This window comes from Dermacentor variabilis, chromosome 10 (assembly GCF_050947875.1).
Source record: "Dermacentor variabilis isolate Ectoservices chromosome 10, ASM5094787v1, whole genome shotgun sequence".
Classification (NCBI taxonomy): domain Eukaryota; kingdom Metazoa; phylum Arthropoda; class Arachnida; order Ixodida; family Ixodidae; genus Dermacentor; species Dermacentor variabilis.
The window spans coordinates 13026699-13046161 of record NC_134577.1 but is presented as its reverse complement, the minus strand read 5'-3'; the positions used below and the strand labels follow the sequence as shown (position 1 = coordinate 13046161).

At 41.2% G+C, this 19463-nt stretch overlaps 1 protein-coding gene across 1 annotated transcript in view; it reads right to left on the bottom strand.

The window, feature by feature from the left end:
- LOC142559893 (uncharacterized) overlaps positions 1-19463 on the bottom strand; it is an 81440-nt gene that overhangs the window by 58394 nt on the left and 3583 nt on the right. Inside the window, exons 2-3 of the mRNA XM_075671582.1 lie at positions 17482-17779; positions 13543-13617 (exon numbers count right to left, since the gene is read on the bottom strand). Coding sequence (XP_075527697.1) covers positions 13543-13617; positions 17482-17779 — 373 coding nt within the window. The remainder of the gene's footprint in view (positions 1-13542; positions 13618-17481; positions 17780-19463) is intronic.

The following is a 19463-nucleotide window of genomic DNA, read 5'->3' as shown; positions in this document are numbered from 1 at the left end:
CCTATGATAGTATAGTTCCATGTGAAGCTCAAGTTCCACCCATCCATCACTGCCCCTGCAAAGCAAGTTTACAGATACTAGCTTAACTGATTAATAAACGAAGTTGCGCAAGTAAATTACAGAGGAAAGAACATCAGACTATGATAGTATAGTTCCATGTGAAGCTCAAATTCCACCCATCCATCACTGCCCCTGCAAAGCATGTTTAACGATACTAGCTTAACTGATTAATAAATGAATTTGCGCAAGTAAATTAAAGGGGAAAGACCATCAGCCTATAATAGTATAGTTCCATGTGAAGCTCAAGTTCCACCCATCCATCACTGCCCCTGCAAAGCACGTTTACAGATACTAGCTTAACTGATTAATAAACGAATTTGCGCAAGTAAATTATAGGGGAAAGAACATCAGCTTATAATAGTATAGTTCTATGTGAAGCTCAAATTCCACCCATCCATCACTGCCCATGCAAAGCATGTTTACAGATACTAGCTTAACTGATTAATAAACAAATTTGCGCGAGTAAATTATAGGCGAAAGAACATGAGCCTATAATTGTACAGTACCATGTGAAGCTCAAATATCACCCATTCATCACTTCCCCTGAAAACCTTGGTTACAGATACTAGCTTAACTGATTAATAAACGAAGTTCCGCAAGTAAATTATAGGGCAAAGAACATCAGCCTATAATAGTATAATTCCATGTGAAGCTCAAATACCACCCATTTATCACTTCCCCTGCAAAGCATGTTTACAGAAACTAGCTTCACTGATTCATAAACAAATTTGTGCAAGTAAATTACAGAGGAAAGAACATCAGCCTATGATAGTATAGTTCCATGTGAAGCTCAAATTCCACCCATCCATCACTGCCCCTGCAAAGCATGTTTAACGATACTAGCTTAACTGATTAATAAACGAATTTGCACACGTAAATTATAGGGGAAAGAACATCAGCCTATAATATTATAGTTCCAAGTGAAGCTCAAATACCACCCATTTATCACTTCCCCTGCAAAGCATGTTTACAGACACTAGCTTAACTGACCAATAAACGGATTTGCGCAATAATTGAGGAAACTACATCAGCCTATAATAGTATAGTTCTATGTGAAGCTCAAATACCACCCATCCATCTCTTCCCCTGCAAAGCATGTTTACAGATACTACCTTAACTGATTAATAAACGAATTTACGCAAGTAAATTATAGGGGAAACAACATCAGCTAATAATAGTATAGTTCCATGTGAAGCTCAAATTCCACCCATCCATCACTGCCCCTGCAAAGCATGTTTACAGATACTAGCTTAACTGATTAATAAACGAATTTGCGCAAGTAAATTATTGGGGAAAGAACATCAGCCTATAATAGTAGAGTTCTATATGAAGCTCAAATTCCACCCATCCATCACAGCCCCTGCGAAGCATGTTTACAGATACAAGATTAACTGATTAATAAACGAATTTGCGTAAGTAAATTATAGGGGAAAGAACATCAGTTTATTATAGTATAGTTCTATGTCAAGCTCAAATTCCACCCATCCATCACTGCACCTGCAAAGCGTGTTTACAGATACTAGCTTAACTGATGCATAAACAAATTTGCGCAAGTAGATTATAGGGGAAAGAACATCAGCCTATAATAGTATAGTTCCATGTGAAGCTCAAGTACCACACATTCATCACTTGCCCTGCAAAGCAAGTTTACAGATACTAGCTTAACTGATTAATAAAGAAATTTGCGCAAGTAAACTATACGGGAAAGAACATCAGCCTATAATAGTATAGTTCCATGTGAAGCTCAAGTACCACACATTCATCACTTGCCCTGCAAAGCAAGTTTACAGATACTAGCTTAACTGATTAATAAAGAAATTTGCGCAAGTAAATTATAGGGGAAAGAACATCAGCCTATAATAGTATAGTTCCATGTGAAGCTCAAATACCACTCTTTCATCACTTCCCCTGCAAAGTATGTTTACAGATACTAGCTTAAGTGACTAATAAACGAATTTGCGCAAGTAAATTATACGGGAAAGAACATCAGCCTATAATAGTATAGTTCCATGTGAAGCTCAAATACCACTCTTTCATCACTTCCCCTGCAAAGTATGTTTACAGATACTAGCTTAACTGACTAATCAACGGATTTGCGCGAGTAAATTATAGGGGAAAGAACATCAGCCTATAATACTATAGGTCCATGTGAAGCTCAAATTCCACCCATCCATCAATGCCCCTGCAAAGCATGTTTACAGATACTAGCTTAACTGATTAATAAATAAATTTCCGCAAGTAAATTATAGGGGGAAGAACATCAGCCTATAATAGTATAGTTCCATGTTAAGCTCAAATTCCACCTTTCCATCACTGCCCCTGCAAAGCACGTTTACAGATACTAGCTTAACTGATTCATAAACAAATTTGCGCAAGTAAATTATAGGGGAAAGAACATCAGCCTATAATAGTAGAGTTCTATATGAAGCTCAAATACCACCCATTCATCACTTCCCCTGCAAAGCATGTTTACAGACACTAGCTTAACTGATTAATAAACAAATTTGCGCAAGTAAATTATAGGGGAAAGAACATCAGCCTATAATAGTATAGTTCCATGTGAAGCTGAAATTCCACCCATCCATCACTGCCCCTGCAAAGCATGTTTACAGATACTAGCTTAACTGATTAATAAACAAATGTGCGCAAGTAAATTATAGGCGATAGAACATGAACCTATAATAGTACAGTTCCATGTGAAGCTCAAACACCACCCATTCGTCACTTCCCCTGAAAACCTTGGTTACAGATACTAGCTTAACTGATTAATAAACGAAGTTGCACAAGTAAATTATAGAGGAAAGAACATCAGCCTATCATAGTATAGTTCCATGTGAAGCCCAAATTCCACCCATCCATCACTGCCCCTGCAAAGCATGTTTACAGATACTAGCTTAACTGATTAATAAATGAATTTGCGCAAGTAAATTATAGGGGAAAGAACATCAGCCTATAATAGTATAGTTCTATGTGAAGCTCAAATACCACCCATCCATCACTTCCCCTACAAAGCATGTTTACAGATACTAGCTAAACTGATTAATAAACGAGTTTGCGCAAGTAAAGTATAGCGTAAACAACATCAGCCTATAATAGTATAGTTCTATGTGAAGCTCAAATACCACCCATTCATCACTTCCCCTGCAAAGCATGTTTGCAGATACTAGCTTAACTGATTAATAAACGAATTTACGCAAGTAAATTATAGGGGAAAGAACATCAGCTTATAATAGTATAGTTCTATGTCAAGCTCAAATTCCACCCATCCATCACTGCACCTGCAAAGCGTGTTTACAGATACTAGCTTAACTGATGCATAAACAAATTTGCGCAAGTAAATTATAGGGGAAAGAACATCAGCTTATAATAGTATAGTTCTATGTGAAGCTCAAATTCCACCCATTCATCACTGCCCCTGCAAAGCATGTTTACAGATACTAGCTTAACTGATTAATAAACAAATTTGCGCAAGTAAATTATAGGGGAAAGAACATCAGCCTATAATAGTATAATTCCATGTGAAGCTCAAATACCACCCATTTATCACTTCCCCTGCAAAGCATGTTTACAGAAACTAGCTTCACTGATTCATAAACAAATTTGTGCAAGTAAATTACAGAGGAAAGAACATCAGCCTATGATAGTATAGTTCCATGTGAAGCTCAAATTCCACCCATCCATCACTGCCCCTGCAAAGCATGTTTAACGATACTAGCTTAACTGATTAATAAACGAATTTGCACACGTAAATTATAGGGGAAAGAACATCAGCCTATAATAGTATAGTTCCAAGTGAAGCTCAAATACCACCCATTTATCACTTCCCCTGCAAAGCATGTTTACAGACACTAGCTTAACTGACCAATAAACGGATTTGCGCAATAATTGAGGAAACTACATCAGCCTATAATAGTATAGTTCTATGTGAAGCTCAAATACCACCCATCCATCTCTTCCCCTGCAAAGCATGTTTACAGATACTACCTTAACTGATTAATAAACGAATTTACGCAAGTAAATTATAGGGGAAACAACATCAGCTAATAATAGTATAGTTCCATGTGAAGCTCAAATTCCACCCATCCATCACTGCCCCTGCAAAGCATGTTTACAGATACTAGCTTAACTGATTAATAGACGAATTTGCGCAAGGAAATTATAGGGGAAAGGATGATAGTATATGATAGTATAGTTCTATGTGAAGCTCAAATTCCACCCAACCATCACTGCCCCTGCAAAGCATGGTTACAGATACTAGCTTAACTGACTAATAAACGTATTTGCGCAATAATTGGGGAAAGAACATCAGCCTATGATAGTATAGTTCTATGTGAAGCTCAAATTCCACCCATCCATCACTGCCCCTGCAAAGCATGGTTACAGGTACTAGCTTCATCATCATCATCATCATCATCATCATCATCATCATCATCATCATCACCAACCTAGTTACGCCCACTGCAGGGCAAAGGCGTCTACCATACTTCTCCAACTACCCCGGTCATGTACTAATTGCGGCCATGTTGTCCCTGCAAACGTCTTAATGTCATCCGCCCACCTAAGTTACTGCCGCCCCCTGCTACGCTTCCCTTCCCTTGGAATCCAGTCCGTAACCCTTAATGACCATCGGTTATCTTCCCTCCTCATTACATGTCCGGCCCATGCCCATTTCTTTTTCTTGATTTCAACTAAGATGTCATTTTTACCCGCGTTTGTTCCCTCACCCAATCTACTCTTTTCTTATCCCTTAACGTGACACCCATCATTCTTCTTTCCATATCTCGTTGCGTCGTCCTCAATTTCAGCAGAACCCTTTTCATAAGCCTCCAGGTTTCTGCCCCATATGTGAGTACTGGTAACACACAACTGTTATACACTTTCCTTTTGAGGGCTAGTGGCAACCTGCTGTTCATGATTTGAGAATGCCTGCCAAACGCACCCCAGCCCATTCTTATTCTTCTGGTTATTTCAGTCTCATGATCCGGTTCCGTGGTCACTACCTGCCCTAAGTAGATGTATTCCCTTACCACTTCCAGTGCCTCGCTACCTATCGTAAACTGCTGTTCTCTTCCGAGACTGTTAAACATTACTTTAGTTTTCTGCAGATTAATTTTCAGACCCACCCTTCTGCTTTAACCGATTAATAAACGAATTTGCGCAAGTAAATTATAGCGGAAAGAACATCAGCCTATAATAGTATAGTTCCATGTGAAGCTCAATTTCCACCCATCCATCACTGCCCCTGCAAACATGGTTACAGATACTAGCTTAACTGATTAATAAACGAAGTAGCGCAAGTAAATTATAGGGGAAAGAACATCAGCCTATAATAGTATAGTTTCAGGTGAAGCTCAAATTCCACCCATCCATCACTTCCCCTGCAAAGCATGTTTACAGATACTAGCTTAACTGACTAACAAACGGATTTGCGCAATAATTGGGGAAAGAACATCAGCCTATAGTAGTATCGTTCTATGTGAAGCTCAAATACTACCCATTCATCACTTGCCCTGCAAAGCATGTTTACAGATACTAGCTTAACTGATTAATAAACGAATTTACGCAAGTAAATTATACGGTAAAGAACATCAGCCTATAATAGTATAGTTCCATGTGAAGCTCAAGTACCACCCATCCATCACTGCCCCTGAAAAGCATTGTTACAGATACTAGCTTAACTGACTAATAAACGGATTTGCGCAATAATTGGGGAAAGAACATCAGCCTATAATAGTATAGTTCTATGTGAAGCTCAAATACTACCCATTCATCACTTGCCCTGCAAAGCATGTTTACAGATACTAGCTTAACTGATTAATAAACGAATTTACGCAAGTAAATTATACGGGAAAGAACATCAGCCTATAATAGTATAGTTCCATGTGAAGCTCAAATTCCACCCATCCATCACTGCCCCTGCAAAGCACGTTTACAGATGCTAGCTTAACTGACTAATAAACGGATTTACGCAATAATTTGGGAAAGAACATCAGCCTATAATAGTATCGTTCTATGTGAAGCTCAAATACCACCCGTCCATCACTTCCCCTGTAAATGCTTGTTTACAGATACTTATTTGAATAATAAACGAATCTGCGCAAATAACTTATAGCGGACAAAAACACCTGCCCACAGTAGTATAGTTATATGTGAAGCACAAATTCGACCCATTCATGACTCCCCCTGCAACTCGTCAAAGACACTAACTTGATTCATAAACAAGTTTGCGTAAATAACTTATAGCGAAAGAAAAATACGTTAGCCTACACGGGTATGTAAGAACCTCAGCTCAGTCGTGTTACCTCAGTGTTATGTGGAGCTCAATATAGACCCAGCCATCGCTCCCACATCTGAAAGTACACTTTGAGTTCTCGCAACAATTTCAGTTGGATCTTGTCCAGAAACAAAAATACTAGTGTCATCCGCGTAGAGCAGGAATGAGGCGTCATTGTTTATCTTAACAATATCATTTATGTAGATATTGAACAGCATTGGTCCTAAAATGCTTCCTTGAGGTACGCCACAAGAAATGGTTTTAGAAGATGAAAAACAGTTAGCAATTGAGACGCATTGTTTTCTTTCAGACAGATACGAACTAAATAGTGAATTAGCTACAAAACGTACCCCATAAGCACCTAATTTCCCGAGTAAAATGTTATGGTTTAGGGTATCGAAGGCTTTGCTATAGTCAATGAAAACGCCCAGCGTAAGCTTTCTTTCTTCGATGTTATTAATTATCAGTTCTTTTTGAGCTAACAGTGCAGTCTGTGTAGATTTACCACGTTGAAAACCGTGCTGATACTCCGAAAGTATATTGTGTTTGTTGAAGAAGCTATTTACGCGGCTGAATATTATCTTTTCTTATCCCTTGGAGAATACATGAATTATAGAAATTGGTCGGTAATTATTAGCACCATTAATATCTCCACCTTTAAATATAACAAACTTTTGAGATTTTCATGAGATTTGGGAAACAGCCAGACTGAAAGACTAGATTAAACACGTAGGTTAGACAAGGAGCAAGGAGGTCAACGTAAGCACCAAAGCTAACAGAAAAAGAAGAAAACCTTGGGTAGGGCGCGAGCATATCATTATGATCAAGAAAAAAGGTCGCCTTTTTAAGAAGTTTTTGCGCACACGCGATATTAAGGAATTTGAGGCCTTTAAAACTTACAGAAGCAAACTAACTGCCGCGTTGAAAAAGGCAAAGGCCTCCTACTATAACCACATGTTTTCTGACATCTGTCGACGGCGCCCAAACCAAGTTTGGAAAGCCATCAATCAGGCACTGAACCGCAAAGCGGGTCAGAATACATTGACGGAAATAACCATTAACGGGAACAAACTTTCCGGTGTGCATCTAGCCGAGCACTTCAGTGAGCACTTTGCTAATGCGGTGCAACCACTGGGAAGCATTGCTCATACTAACATTAATTACCATAATACTGACACAATTTTTCTCGCACCTACAGATGAAGCAGAAATAGTATGCACATTTGTTTCTCTAAAGAACAGTAAAGCTGTCGATGTCGATGGATTTCAGGTAGAGGCGATTAAGCACGTAATTGACCTCCTTGCTCCTTGTTTAACCTACGTGTTTAATCTAGTCTTTCAGTCTGGCTGTTTCCCAAATCTCATGAAAATCTCAAAAGTTTCTGTTATATTTAAAGGTGGAGATATTAATGATGCTAATAATTACCGACCAATTTCTATAATTCCTGTATTCTCCAAGGGATTAGAAAAGATAATATTCTGCCGCGTAAATAGCTTCTTCAACAAACACAATATACTTTCGGAGTATCAGTACGGTTTTCAACGTGGTAAATCTACACAGACTGCACTGTTAGCTCAAAAAGAACTGATAATTAATAACATCGAAGAAAGAAAGCTTACGCTGGGCGTTTTCATTGACTATAGCAAAGCCTTCGATACCCTAAACCATAACATTTTACTCGGGAAATTAGGTGCTTATGGGGTACGTGGTGTAGCTAATTCACTATTTAGTTCGTATCTGTCTGAAAGAAAACAATGCGTCTCAATTGCTAACTGTTTTTCATCTTCTAAAACCATTTCTTGTGGCGTACCTCAAGGAAGCATTTTAGGACCAATGCTGTTCAATATCTACATAAATGATATTGTTAAGATAAACAATGACGCCTCATTCCTGCTCTACGCGGATGACACTAGTATTTTTGTTTCTGGACAAGATCCAACTGAAATTGTTGCGAGAACTCAAAGTGTACTTTCAGATGTGCTGCAATGGTCTACAGCTAATGGCCTACGAATAAATGCGACAAAAACAAAAGCTGTCTTTTTCAGATCCCGAGGCACTGAAGTCAACGTCAACCAATCATTAACGCTTGAGGGAATACCCGTCGAAATAGTGGAGAAACATAAACTTCTGGGCGTGACTTTTTCTGCTCATATGACATGGACGTGTCATATTGAATCACTGACTAAATCGTTATCGCGTGCTGCTGGTGTTCTGTCACGATGTAGGCACTTTCTTCCAGAAAATGCTAAACTTCAGATTTATCATGCTCTGTTTTCTTCCCATATAAATTACTGCCTGTTAGTCTGGGGCACCACAACCCTTAGTAACATAAATGCAATTCACCTATTGCAGAAAAGAGCTCTTCGGTATATTGCAAACGTCCCGCGCAATAGTTCTACAGTTACATTGTTTACCCGCTATAAAATATTCAGTGTGAAACGCATGTTCGATTTTCGTTTAATGTATGCTTATTTCTTTTCAAACGAGCAATTCAAAGTTTTTATTAAAGATTTATCTAATATAAGCATGCATTACACTGATTCACGCACCCGCAGCACCGACAAGTGGCTTGTTCCTCGTTCCCGCACGGCCTATTTTTTGCAGTCTCTTCGATTCACACTGCCGTCCCTACTTAATAAATATGAAGAGAAAGACGCCAACTTTTCTACGTTTACAAAAAAAGAAATGCATGAATTTTTTCTAACTCTTGTCTAATGTGTTTTGTACTGCCCGAACATGATCAAGTATGTTTCATTATTCCTTCTAACACGTTTATTTTCGTCATTTTATGATGTGTGTTCACGTGAACATTGAATATTAGAACTATAATGTACAACTGTTCTGGAGTCTACTTATATATTGACATTATTTGTTCTATTGTTCCGTTGTTGTATTTACACAACCTCTTAATTTTTTTTTGAACTGCATATTTTACTTGGTTATTGTAAATTTGTTTTTGAACGTATGAATCGTAATACCGCTGTCATGTACGTGGCCCTTTAGGTATTTTCAAGTGGTGCTACTACCGCTTTTCGCCTAAGGGAGCCCCAACTGTCGTTGGAAATAAAGATTTGATTGATTGATTGATGCTCTTTTTTGATCGCCATTTTGCGATCACAGCGCCGTCTACTGTCCGGCGCCATGCTGGTATGGGAGATCGCGATGCAGAGTGCACGACAAACGTGCTGTCGACGGCGAGAAGCAAGTTTTCGCAGTTTTCTACGGGTGTCAGCAAGTTGATTTGAATGCAAAACTTCAAAGCGTGTTCATCAAAAAAAGCTTCGATATAGCCGCAATATCAAACGGCGACGGGCCTAGAGGCGCTCCCGCAGCTCTGCCCACGATCGAAGTAGGAGGCGAGTCAACTCTGAACATTGTCGATACGTAACGTATATATTTAACGTGTTATTATTGTATGTCTAACCATGATCTCTATTAAGCTCTATTATCACTCAGGCGAAGATTATCACGCTGGTGCGGTGAGCCGCACCAGCGTACATCCCAATCGCGGTAACTGCCTCCTCGAGGGAGCTGAAAAACGAAGAACTACTCTTTGCAACAGCAACTTTATTTTCTGCAGCAATACAGCGCGCGATCAGCGGCGTCAACAGCTTGCCGGCGAGATTCGGAAGCACGGGAGAGCCCGTGTGAACTAGCGCTGGCCGGAACGCGGTAGGGATGGCTTTGGTAACAGAACGGAAAAGAACACACCTTCATTTCTTAGTTGGCCCGTAGTGTTTTCATAACACGTCCTCGGTCAACTTCCACGAGAAAGTTGGTTGCCAAGCATGATAATCTTAGAACACGTTTGAACAGAATAATGTTATGTCTGTGCGCAAAGAAATAGTTAACTTCGTCCATTCGCAATAGTTGACCGACTCGAATACGCACTTTCTTTCATATCCCAGTTTCATCATGGGTGCGAATTTAGAGTTCGTTGCCGAGCGCTCACTGAGAACAACACCTTCCGAACATACACGCGATAGAATCAAGTCCTTTCTGTTTACGCTGGCAATACAAACCGGACGCTTCTCCGGTATCGCCGCGGTGGTGTTCACGAAGTCGCCGCGGCTGAAGACGCACTTAACCCTTGCTTCCCAAAGTTATTTTTGCGGCCGAATACAGCAGCGTGGTAGCCCGTCGAGCTTGAATCGTCTGATATCGCAGAAATCCCAGACAGAACACGTTAGAATCGTATTAACTCGTAATTAAACCGATACCTTTGCAAGCTGCCACGGGGAGCTAGAAAACGGAATCCGCACGAACCAGTGCGAGGAGGAGAGCGGCGCGGCGCGCTGGTTCGAGGCTACGTTCCTCCTCGCCGATAAAACAGTCTATAGAAAAGCTTAGGCCATTCATTCCATGATACTACAATTCCTGACGTGACAGCGTAATCGAAACCATGCAATACTAATGCAGGGCAAACCTACCCACCATACATCTTTTACGGCTGCGAATTAGTAGTGAAAGGAAGTCTGCAAGCATAAGACGGGATCAAACGGCGCAAGACAAGGGTTATGGGAAATCACTGGTAGAGCATAAACACGCTGATAGTGATGGTGATGACAGCTATAATTATTTTCCTGGAGGCTGGCTTCCTATATTGCTTCCATTTTTAAAGGTCACCGACGACTGACGCTAAGAGGTGTAATGGGTAACGAGACGAACCGACGGCGTCCGTTTAAGAAAGAACTGAGAAAAGTGACAATTGCTCATAAAGAAAGGAGATGTCGTGCGTGAGCGTGAAAGACGTGGCTCTGTTGCATAACTAGTTATGATAACCCAGAATGATAACATAGGCTTATTTGTACATTTTCAATTATTTGTCCTTAACATTGCGCTGTGTTCGCCCGCATCACTTGTATCTGCCCGTTTTTGCACTTTCTTAATATTTGTATTACATAGCCAACTAGGAATGTCGTAACTTTTTTATTCGACAAACTTAAAATGGTGAGGCAATCGTGCCATTTCGACTAATAGAGAAACCAGTGTGACATGACTGTCAGGAAAACTGTAATGCATCGTATAAACCACTCGAATGTATACAAGAAAATTTCTGCTTTACAACATCGCAAGAGGTAAAAAGCAGAACTAGACCTGTTTCATTTCTCTGAGGCATTTCTAGGCGTTCGACTGTCCCAATTTCGCAACTGCGATCGCTTGGCTACGCTCATCGTAGGAATAATCACCCATGAGTTAAGTAGGACAACGTGGTTTCTCGAGTAGTAAGATGAACAGCAGGAACCGAACACCTGTTTTGACTAGGAATTGATGGTTTTGCTCAGAACGGTGTAGAATAATGTCATTGCCTTATAAATATAAAAAACACGGCAGACGAAAAGTACCAAAGTACAAAAAAGTCAATATCTTGGAGTCAAATTTTGTTTCCTGAATGAACACGCTGTTGTAAAACATGCAATAAACCAGTCGGCCCAAATTCTCGCCCCGATATGTCTGATGCATGACAGATGAATAAAATATGCACATCCGATGCACTTTTCGTAATCTCTGTCAAGCGAAGCTGAAGTGAAGCGTGTAAATATGTGCTATAGACGAAAGGGCGATGCATAAAACTGTTCTCACTTTCATCCTGTGCCGCAGTTAATCCCATTAAAATGTATGTTTCTCAAACACAAGGGTCACAATTTCAATCTCGTGCAATATTTCATGTTTATCGACTACACCGTTAAAAAAAAAAAAAAGCTATGACCACATTCAAGCATAGAGTCAGGCGGCTACGGAGCATTAGAAATTTACGCTGAGATGTCACGTGGACAAATGCAACTTATGATGCTTGTCGATGCAAGAATGGCGATGACAGGTGTATGCACAGAAAATTATGGCGCATGTCTAGATACGTTTATGATTATGTACCTCTTATGTCACAGCGACATACCCACCGGAACATACCGAATGGATAATTCAAATAAAATGAAGTGCACCAAAGCATCAGCTTATTATAATGTGCTAATTCGTTAGGACCGTCTGTGCTTCGGAGATACACATCTGCCGAGATGCCGACCGACAAGGAAGCAGCAACCGCTGCCACGCCAAACCCGGGAGGGTAGGCAAAGAAACCTTTGCTTTAAAATACACACTTATCTAAATGTTTGCGCAACCTATGGATTGCTCATATAAAGGTTGGCCCTACCACACCTTTGAGGTTGTTTGCGTAATCGTTACGCTATTCTCCACTCTGCGGTTAGCCGTCTGCATGCCAACCTATCTCGCACATTAAGGCGAGCCTCCGCGCCGCATGTTGCCAGATGGTTCAACCTCTTAGTGTAAAGTGAGTAACTTGTGTATCTTTGTGCGCGCCTGTGAGAAGAATAGAAAAAGACAGATTGAGAAGACGAAGGTCTAACGACGACCGCACATTGTGAAGGACGAAAACGGCGCTGAAGTACGGCAGAAACGGCGAGGACGTCGTGCTGACGACAGTAGCAAGAACACTGTTATGATGTCCCAAAGAAGACCTCGGCAAGACGACGACAACACCGCCATGGTGATGGCGAGGGTGACAAAGCTTTAATGTAACGGCAGCATGACGTAGATGACACGACCACTAAAGTGGTCTGGCGAAGACAGCACGATAACAGCGACAAAAATACCGGAATGACGACGACGACATGGCAACATTAACAATATGACGAAGACGTTGACGCGCTGAGCACAACCACAATATTACAAAACGACGGCGATGTGACGAATATGTAATGGTCACTATGACGTCAGGGCATGACTACAGTGCTGTGCAGAAATCACCGCAGAATATTTCCAATGTAAGCGAAAAGCCCGAATGAGCAAACGAACCAATGGGTCAACTAATGAACCACTGAAAGAGGGAACTAGGAAATGAACTAATGAACTACTGAATATTTTCCACCGATGATGCCACGGCAGAAACTAGCAAAAACATCACAATACGTCGGCCAACGTGCAATAATGCTTTAATGCGCCTTTAGCAATTTTTGAATTGCGTTTCCAAATATGGAGCGAAAAGGTTGTTTTCAACGCGCCGTCATCACATTCGGCGAGATGCTGCGCTAAACTGGCAGCTCCAGTGCACTGGTCTAATGGTTGATAGGGCAGGAAAAAAGCGCTTTACAGCAAAAATCAACCAAAGGTAAGCACCGCATAGCTCCTACACAAAAATTTCAGTAACCGAAATTACTTTACTTTAAAGAAATAGAAACGATTGCGCTCACCTTGTCTCCTAGGAAACAGAACTTGGCCCGGCTGTGCGTCCTCCCGTTGTTCGAACCATGAGCCACGAGGTAGTCCTACACACACAAGCAGCCAACATTCTTTCAGTCAATTTGTGGCGCCTTCGAACATGTTCAGGCCTGGCGGCACAAGCTAAAGTTATTCACGAAAACAGGTAAGCCTTCTTGCGCTCAGTCACATGCACCCACGAATGGCGAAATGGCAGCCAACGCGAAATCAAGCCGCGATATTAGAGTAGGCTACGTCGCCTGCTGCTGTGGCAAAGTCAACGTTTACGTACGAAGAATTGGCCGAACTAATAAAACGCGGGGGGGACGAAATTACTTTTTTCAGCACATCGACATAAAATTCCGTGGCCTGTTGCACTGGACTGGCAACTGTAATGCGTTTGTCTAACGGTTGATAAGCATATTTGGGGACCAGGAAAAAGAAAGCGTTTCGCAGCAAAAGGAGTAGAAGGCAGTTAGCATAGGTGCTACGCGAAATATTGATTGCCGTATTTTTTTTAAAACCGTTGCAAGAATTGGTCTCACCTCGCCTCCTGAGAAACGCAGCTTGGCCCCGCTGTCCGAACCCGCGTTGTTCGAGCCAGCGGAATGTAACTGAAGTGAAGAACGCATTCTTTCTGTCACTTCTTGATCCCTTCGAAAGAGCGGCGCGGGTTGCGGCTCGGCGGCAGAAGCTATACTTCACGAAATCAGGGGCGCGATCGGAGATCGGTTGTTCGGAGCGCGCGGATTGGCCTAGACCGCGCCGACTTCATCAGGCGCGCCAAGTCGGCACTCTCGCACGCAATCGCACAACCCGACAAAGGTCAAAATGGCAGCCAAGGTCAAAGCTAGCCGCGATATCAGTGAAGGCTACATCGCCTGCTATTGCGGCGAAGTCCCAGTGCAAAGAAATTGCCTTAATCAAACAGCGCCAAAGGAATGAAGAAAAAGTTGCCGATTTGGACGATGGTAGGCTACCAAGTCTCCCAACTTGCCGTCTTGAGAAAGAAATTACGATTGGTAGAGAGGGAAACAATCTTTTGCCACCTGTGATTATTTAGCATGCGCGTTAATTTGTGATTACTAGCACAACTAAAAACATAGGCCTGACTTGTATGCTTCAGCACGTACTTGCTGTATATATATAGTTGAATATATACCAAGGTCCTTATTTAAGATACCCGAAGCATAATGGGTTCAAGAAACCGGCTCTTAGGAGAGCTTTGCACGCGTCTTTAACGCCGTTAACTCTTCCTATCGATCGTGCCAATGTGCCGAGCAACTGTGCGCTCACGCGTGTCGTAGCTCATGAATCTTGACTGTGCAATTATTATCTTGTAAAGCTGAGCCTTAGCCCTGTAAGGCCCAGCCTATCGTTTATATTAGACGCTGAGTTTTAGAGCTCAAAATCAAGTTTAAACAAATGAACTTAACTCATATCCAGCACCAGCGTCTTTAATGCGCTGGAGCGAGGTTTCAGCCATGGATAGTGTAAAACAATAATTACTAAATAAATCATTACTATACTAAAACAAAATTTTAATCTCCCTTTTCTAATTTTTTTGTGCAAATGCACTCTCCATTGCCAGAAAAAAAAGGCGAAGCTTTTATTTACCTTAAAATGTAACTGCGTTTGAGAATTATAGGTTTAATTTCACTTCAGTTTATTTTCAACACAATTGTGGGGGTCCTCAAGGCAAAAAGTTGTCATAGACAACTTGAAGGGACCTGTGGACCATACAGACAGCAGGCAAAGTGATATATTCATAAAATGAAAATTTGAAAGACTTTACATCGCTGGGTATCTTGAAATAGTGAAAATAATATGCAATGCAAGATAAAAACAAATACAGTTATGGCAACTACGAACACCTTTTCATGTACATTCAAAATATAGAAACGTGAAAAATTAATATGCACTTCTGTTAAAGGGTTTTTAACTTATTCAACAAAACAACCTTATTTGCGATTTGAATTGATAATGTTGGCATGTTGAAATGTATTTGTGAATTCACACGTTTTATTAATGCGTGTATTTGATAGGCGACGAGAGCCTTTCCATAATTTGTGCGTGTTCGTGGTGTTGTCATCCGTTCGTAACGCAGTCCATAACGAGCTGGCGTTGTCTGTGCTGAATGTAACAGGTTATGTTTGCGTAGGTGCAGCAGGAGTTTGTGGCCAAATATTTTACTCGCTTTAAGCAAATTGTGCTTAATAAACAAAGGATTAGTTCTTAGATCTTTGGGTTCACCAGGATAATTCTCAAAAATCCTCACTATTTTCTTTTGCAATACCTCCAGTTTGTCATAATTCGTAGTCGTTGTAGTACCCCAAGCAAGTGTGCAATAGGATAAACGGGATTAGAAGTGGGCATAGTATATCGCTTTCTTTAACTGCAGAGGAATTAGATCCGACAATTTGAGGAATAAACCAGCTGTTCTGCTTAGTTCTGAGGTTAGTTTGGTTATGTGTGTAGTCCACGACATACTTTCTTCAAACCACACACCTAGAAATGTTTTACACTTTATGCACGCTATATGACGGTGTCCTAATGTCAGCGTGAGTTAATTGTCACATGCTTTGTTAGTGGGTTTGAACTAGACGTAGTTAATTTTTTTTTTCAGCGCTAATTTATTTGCATGAGGCCAACTATCAAGCTGCATTATGTAGTCGCTTATCGTGTTCTGAAGGTCATTAAGTGTACGCGCAGAAAACGATATATTGGTATCATCCGCATAAATTACTAACTTTGGTGAGTTATGTATATCAAATATGTCGTTTACGTAAAGTATAAATAACAAGGGCCCTAGAATCGGCCCCTGAGGCACTACTTGTTTTACCGTAGTAATTGGGGAAATAACATTACCAATTTTTACGCACTGTTTTCTGTGTGAAATATATTTTTAAATCTAAGGCAACGCCGCGAATGCCGTAATCATGAAGTTTAAATAATAAAATATCATGGTTAACCCAATCAAACGCTTTCTTAAGATCAATGAAGAGACCAACGGTGTAAAGCTTATTTTCAATGTCATTCATTATTTTATCTTTAACGCATAATAACGCTAGTTCAGTTGTTTTATTTTTCTGAAAGCCGTACTGTGCGTCATTTATTACGTGGTGTTCAGTTATAAAATTCACGAGACGCGTGTTAATAATATTTTCAAGGACATTAGATAGCACGGGCAGCACTGAGGTTGGCCTGTAATTACATATGCCACTAAGGGCCCCACACTTGTGTATTGGGCATATGCGGGCAAGCTTAAGATCGGAGGGGAAGAGTTTAGTTTCCGGCTTTCGATTAATTATATGCGTTAGCGGTAGAGATAACAGATGCAACATATTTAAGGGGTACAACGCACAGGTCATCAATTCCTGCCGAGACGTTGTTTTTTATTTTACCCAATAAGTTTTCCACCTCTTGTGGACTTGTCGGAAAGAACGAAATTCAGTGTATTAAGCTTACACGTTTCTGCACTGAATGAAGTCCTATTACCATGAGCAAAAGCTGCAATGTTAATAGGACGCTTCACTTTCGAATTGTTAGAAAAATTGTTAACCTAGTTCCAAAGCCCTCTCGGATCAATAAAAACCCTAGCAAAAAGGCATTGATAATAGCAAGTCTTAGTATTTTCAAATCGGCATTTAATTTATTTCGGCACTTTCGGAGTTGCTCCCTAGTTTTCCTCGTCGTTGCGAGCTCCCGCGCAAGGCCTTGATTTCTTCCGAGAGCAGGTTGACATTGTCACAAGTTTCACTACAGTGATCGACACTCTGTTCGAAACCTCGGAGTTCAGCACGAATTTCTCTCAAATTCCACGAGCGCTTCGTTAATATCCTTCGCCATGACATGAAACACAAGCACTATTGTTTGGCAGCAGTGCAAGGGACAGCGCCCTTATCGTATAAGGCAAGTGAAACAAAACTCACCTGCGTAAATAACGTAGCGTACAAAACGATGTGAAGTCGTTGCGCACTGCAGCCACACTGAAGATCCCACAAGCGGATGGTCCCTTTGTATATGCAGGGTCGAGGAACCGTTGTGCACCGCGCCGTAGCAGTGACCTCGCCTCACACAGGCCGACGATGACTGATGTGATCGCCGGTATAAATGGGACAGATCCTCGCTTGATTCCGGGGGCAGTTTCGTTGTGGACACGCTTGAAGCAGGCTGCGCAAAGAACGTAGTGAATAAAACGATGTGAAGTCGTTGCGCACAGCTGCCTAACTGTCAAACATGAACGTCAAGATATTGCTTGTATTAAATGAGAGTATTGTATTAAATACGTTTTTATTGACTAATAAATAATTTGCAAGATCAAGTTCACTCAATATATAATAGCTGTTTGATATACTGTAAGGGGAAGTTGTAATTTAGCAGTAAAAGTAAGCCAGTGCTTTAAGTGAAACAGTTTATTAGAAGCATTGTGTCTTGCAATGTTTCGCAAAATGCACTTTTTTAAAATATGCTACGACATGCACTGCTGCTCGAGCAACCTTTCCGTAGTGTGCATTTACGTTGGCTGCGGGAACGCATTCACTGCAACAGCAAACCGCTTCCCAGCACATTGCGATTCTCGAAGCTGGCACGAGTCACAGAATTTCAGGCAGAGGATAGAACTTTCAGTCGTAGCTGGCATCAACTCTGCAATTACACCAGACATTATGAAAGAAATCTTAAAAGCCGAAATTCAGTTTCTCTAGTTCTCTTGCCTGAGCGAAATTAACGAGTCATTCTACACATGGAATATACTTGTATTGCTTATTTTTGCGCTGTAGTCATTGTATCAACAGTTATTGCGAAAATAAGGATTTCCACCATTTCTATGAAGTACGGGCAGTAATAGTTATTTTCTCAGGAACCCCGTTTTTGATCGTTTTTTTTTTCATTATTATTATTACGAATCTGAGGCAGGCTTCGCCGAAAAACACGGAAATAAGGCAACGAACAATTTTTTATTGACAAATACAATAAGCAGTTCACTTTTTTAACTAACGCACTGTCTCTCTCGCATTCATTTCATTCCACACTCGTTTGAGTAGTCCTCAAACTTTAACTGAGCAGACGTACGCAGTAAATTCCTCGAATTTGCGAGTGTTTTCCTCCACAGAACACGCCAAAACTGAAAGGTGCCGAATGCTTAGGGCTCATATTCCTGCGTCGAGTATAATAACAACTGGAAAAGCTTAGCAACTGCATTATAAGAAGTGGGACACGAGAAAATTGAAGTAAAAAAAGATAGGAACGGTACTCGCCGTCGACTTGTGGTTCCCGCCCATGGCCGGTAGTGCTCGGGCCCTTATGCAAACGCCGGCTAGAATCTGCAGCTTTTCTAATGCTAGTTTCTCTTCCGCTGATGCTGCCGGTTTGTCTTCTCGTAAAACACCGTTAAAACGCAGACAAATAAAAAAGTTCTTACATTCCTGAAGGCAAGGCAGCCGAGCAACGCCCTCCGCTGTAGAACGCCATTTGCAAACTGAGGGAACGGATGTTGTCAAGCAAATCCTACTTCCGGTAAGATTACTCAAAATAAGAAAATAATTTCGCGTATTTCACGCGCCAAAACACTATCTGGTTATGATGCACGCCGTGGCCGAGTTTCCCAGATTAGTATTTTACTAATCGACGTGCGTGGAATGCTCTCGCTTTCCGCCCCCATCGGTATGGCAGCGGGGATCGAACCCGCGACCTTACGCACAGCAGCGTGGCGCCTTCACCACTGCGCTACCGCCTCGCCCTTTGTTTGACGGGAATAGCATTTCTGAAGACCTTTCTGTTGGGTGACTAAGCGTATTCGTGACTATCACTATGGCACAGAAGCAAACAAAGCGCACACAAACGCTCGGAAACGTGCCCCGATACAGTAATAACAGCGCCATATCCCGCGCCAGCAATTCGAGCTTTGTGATAA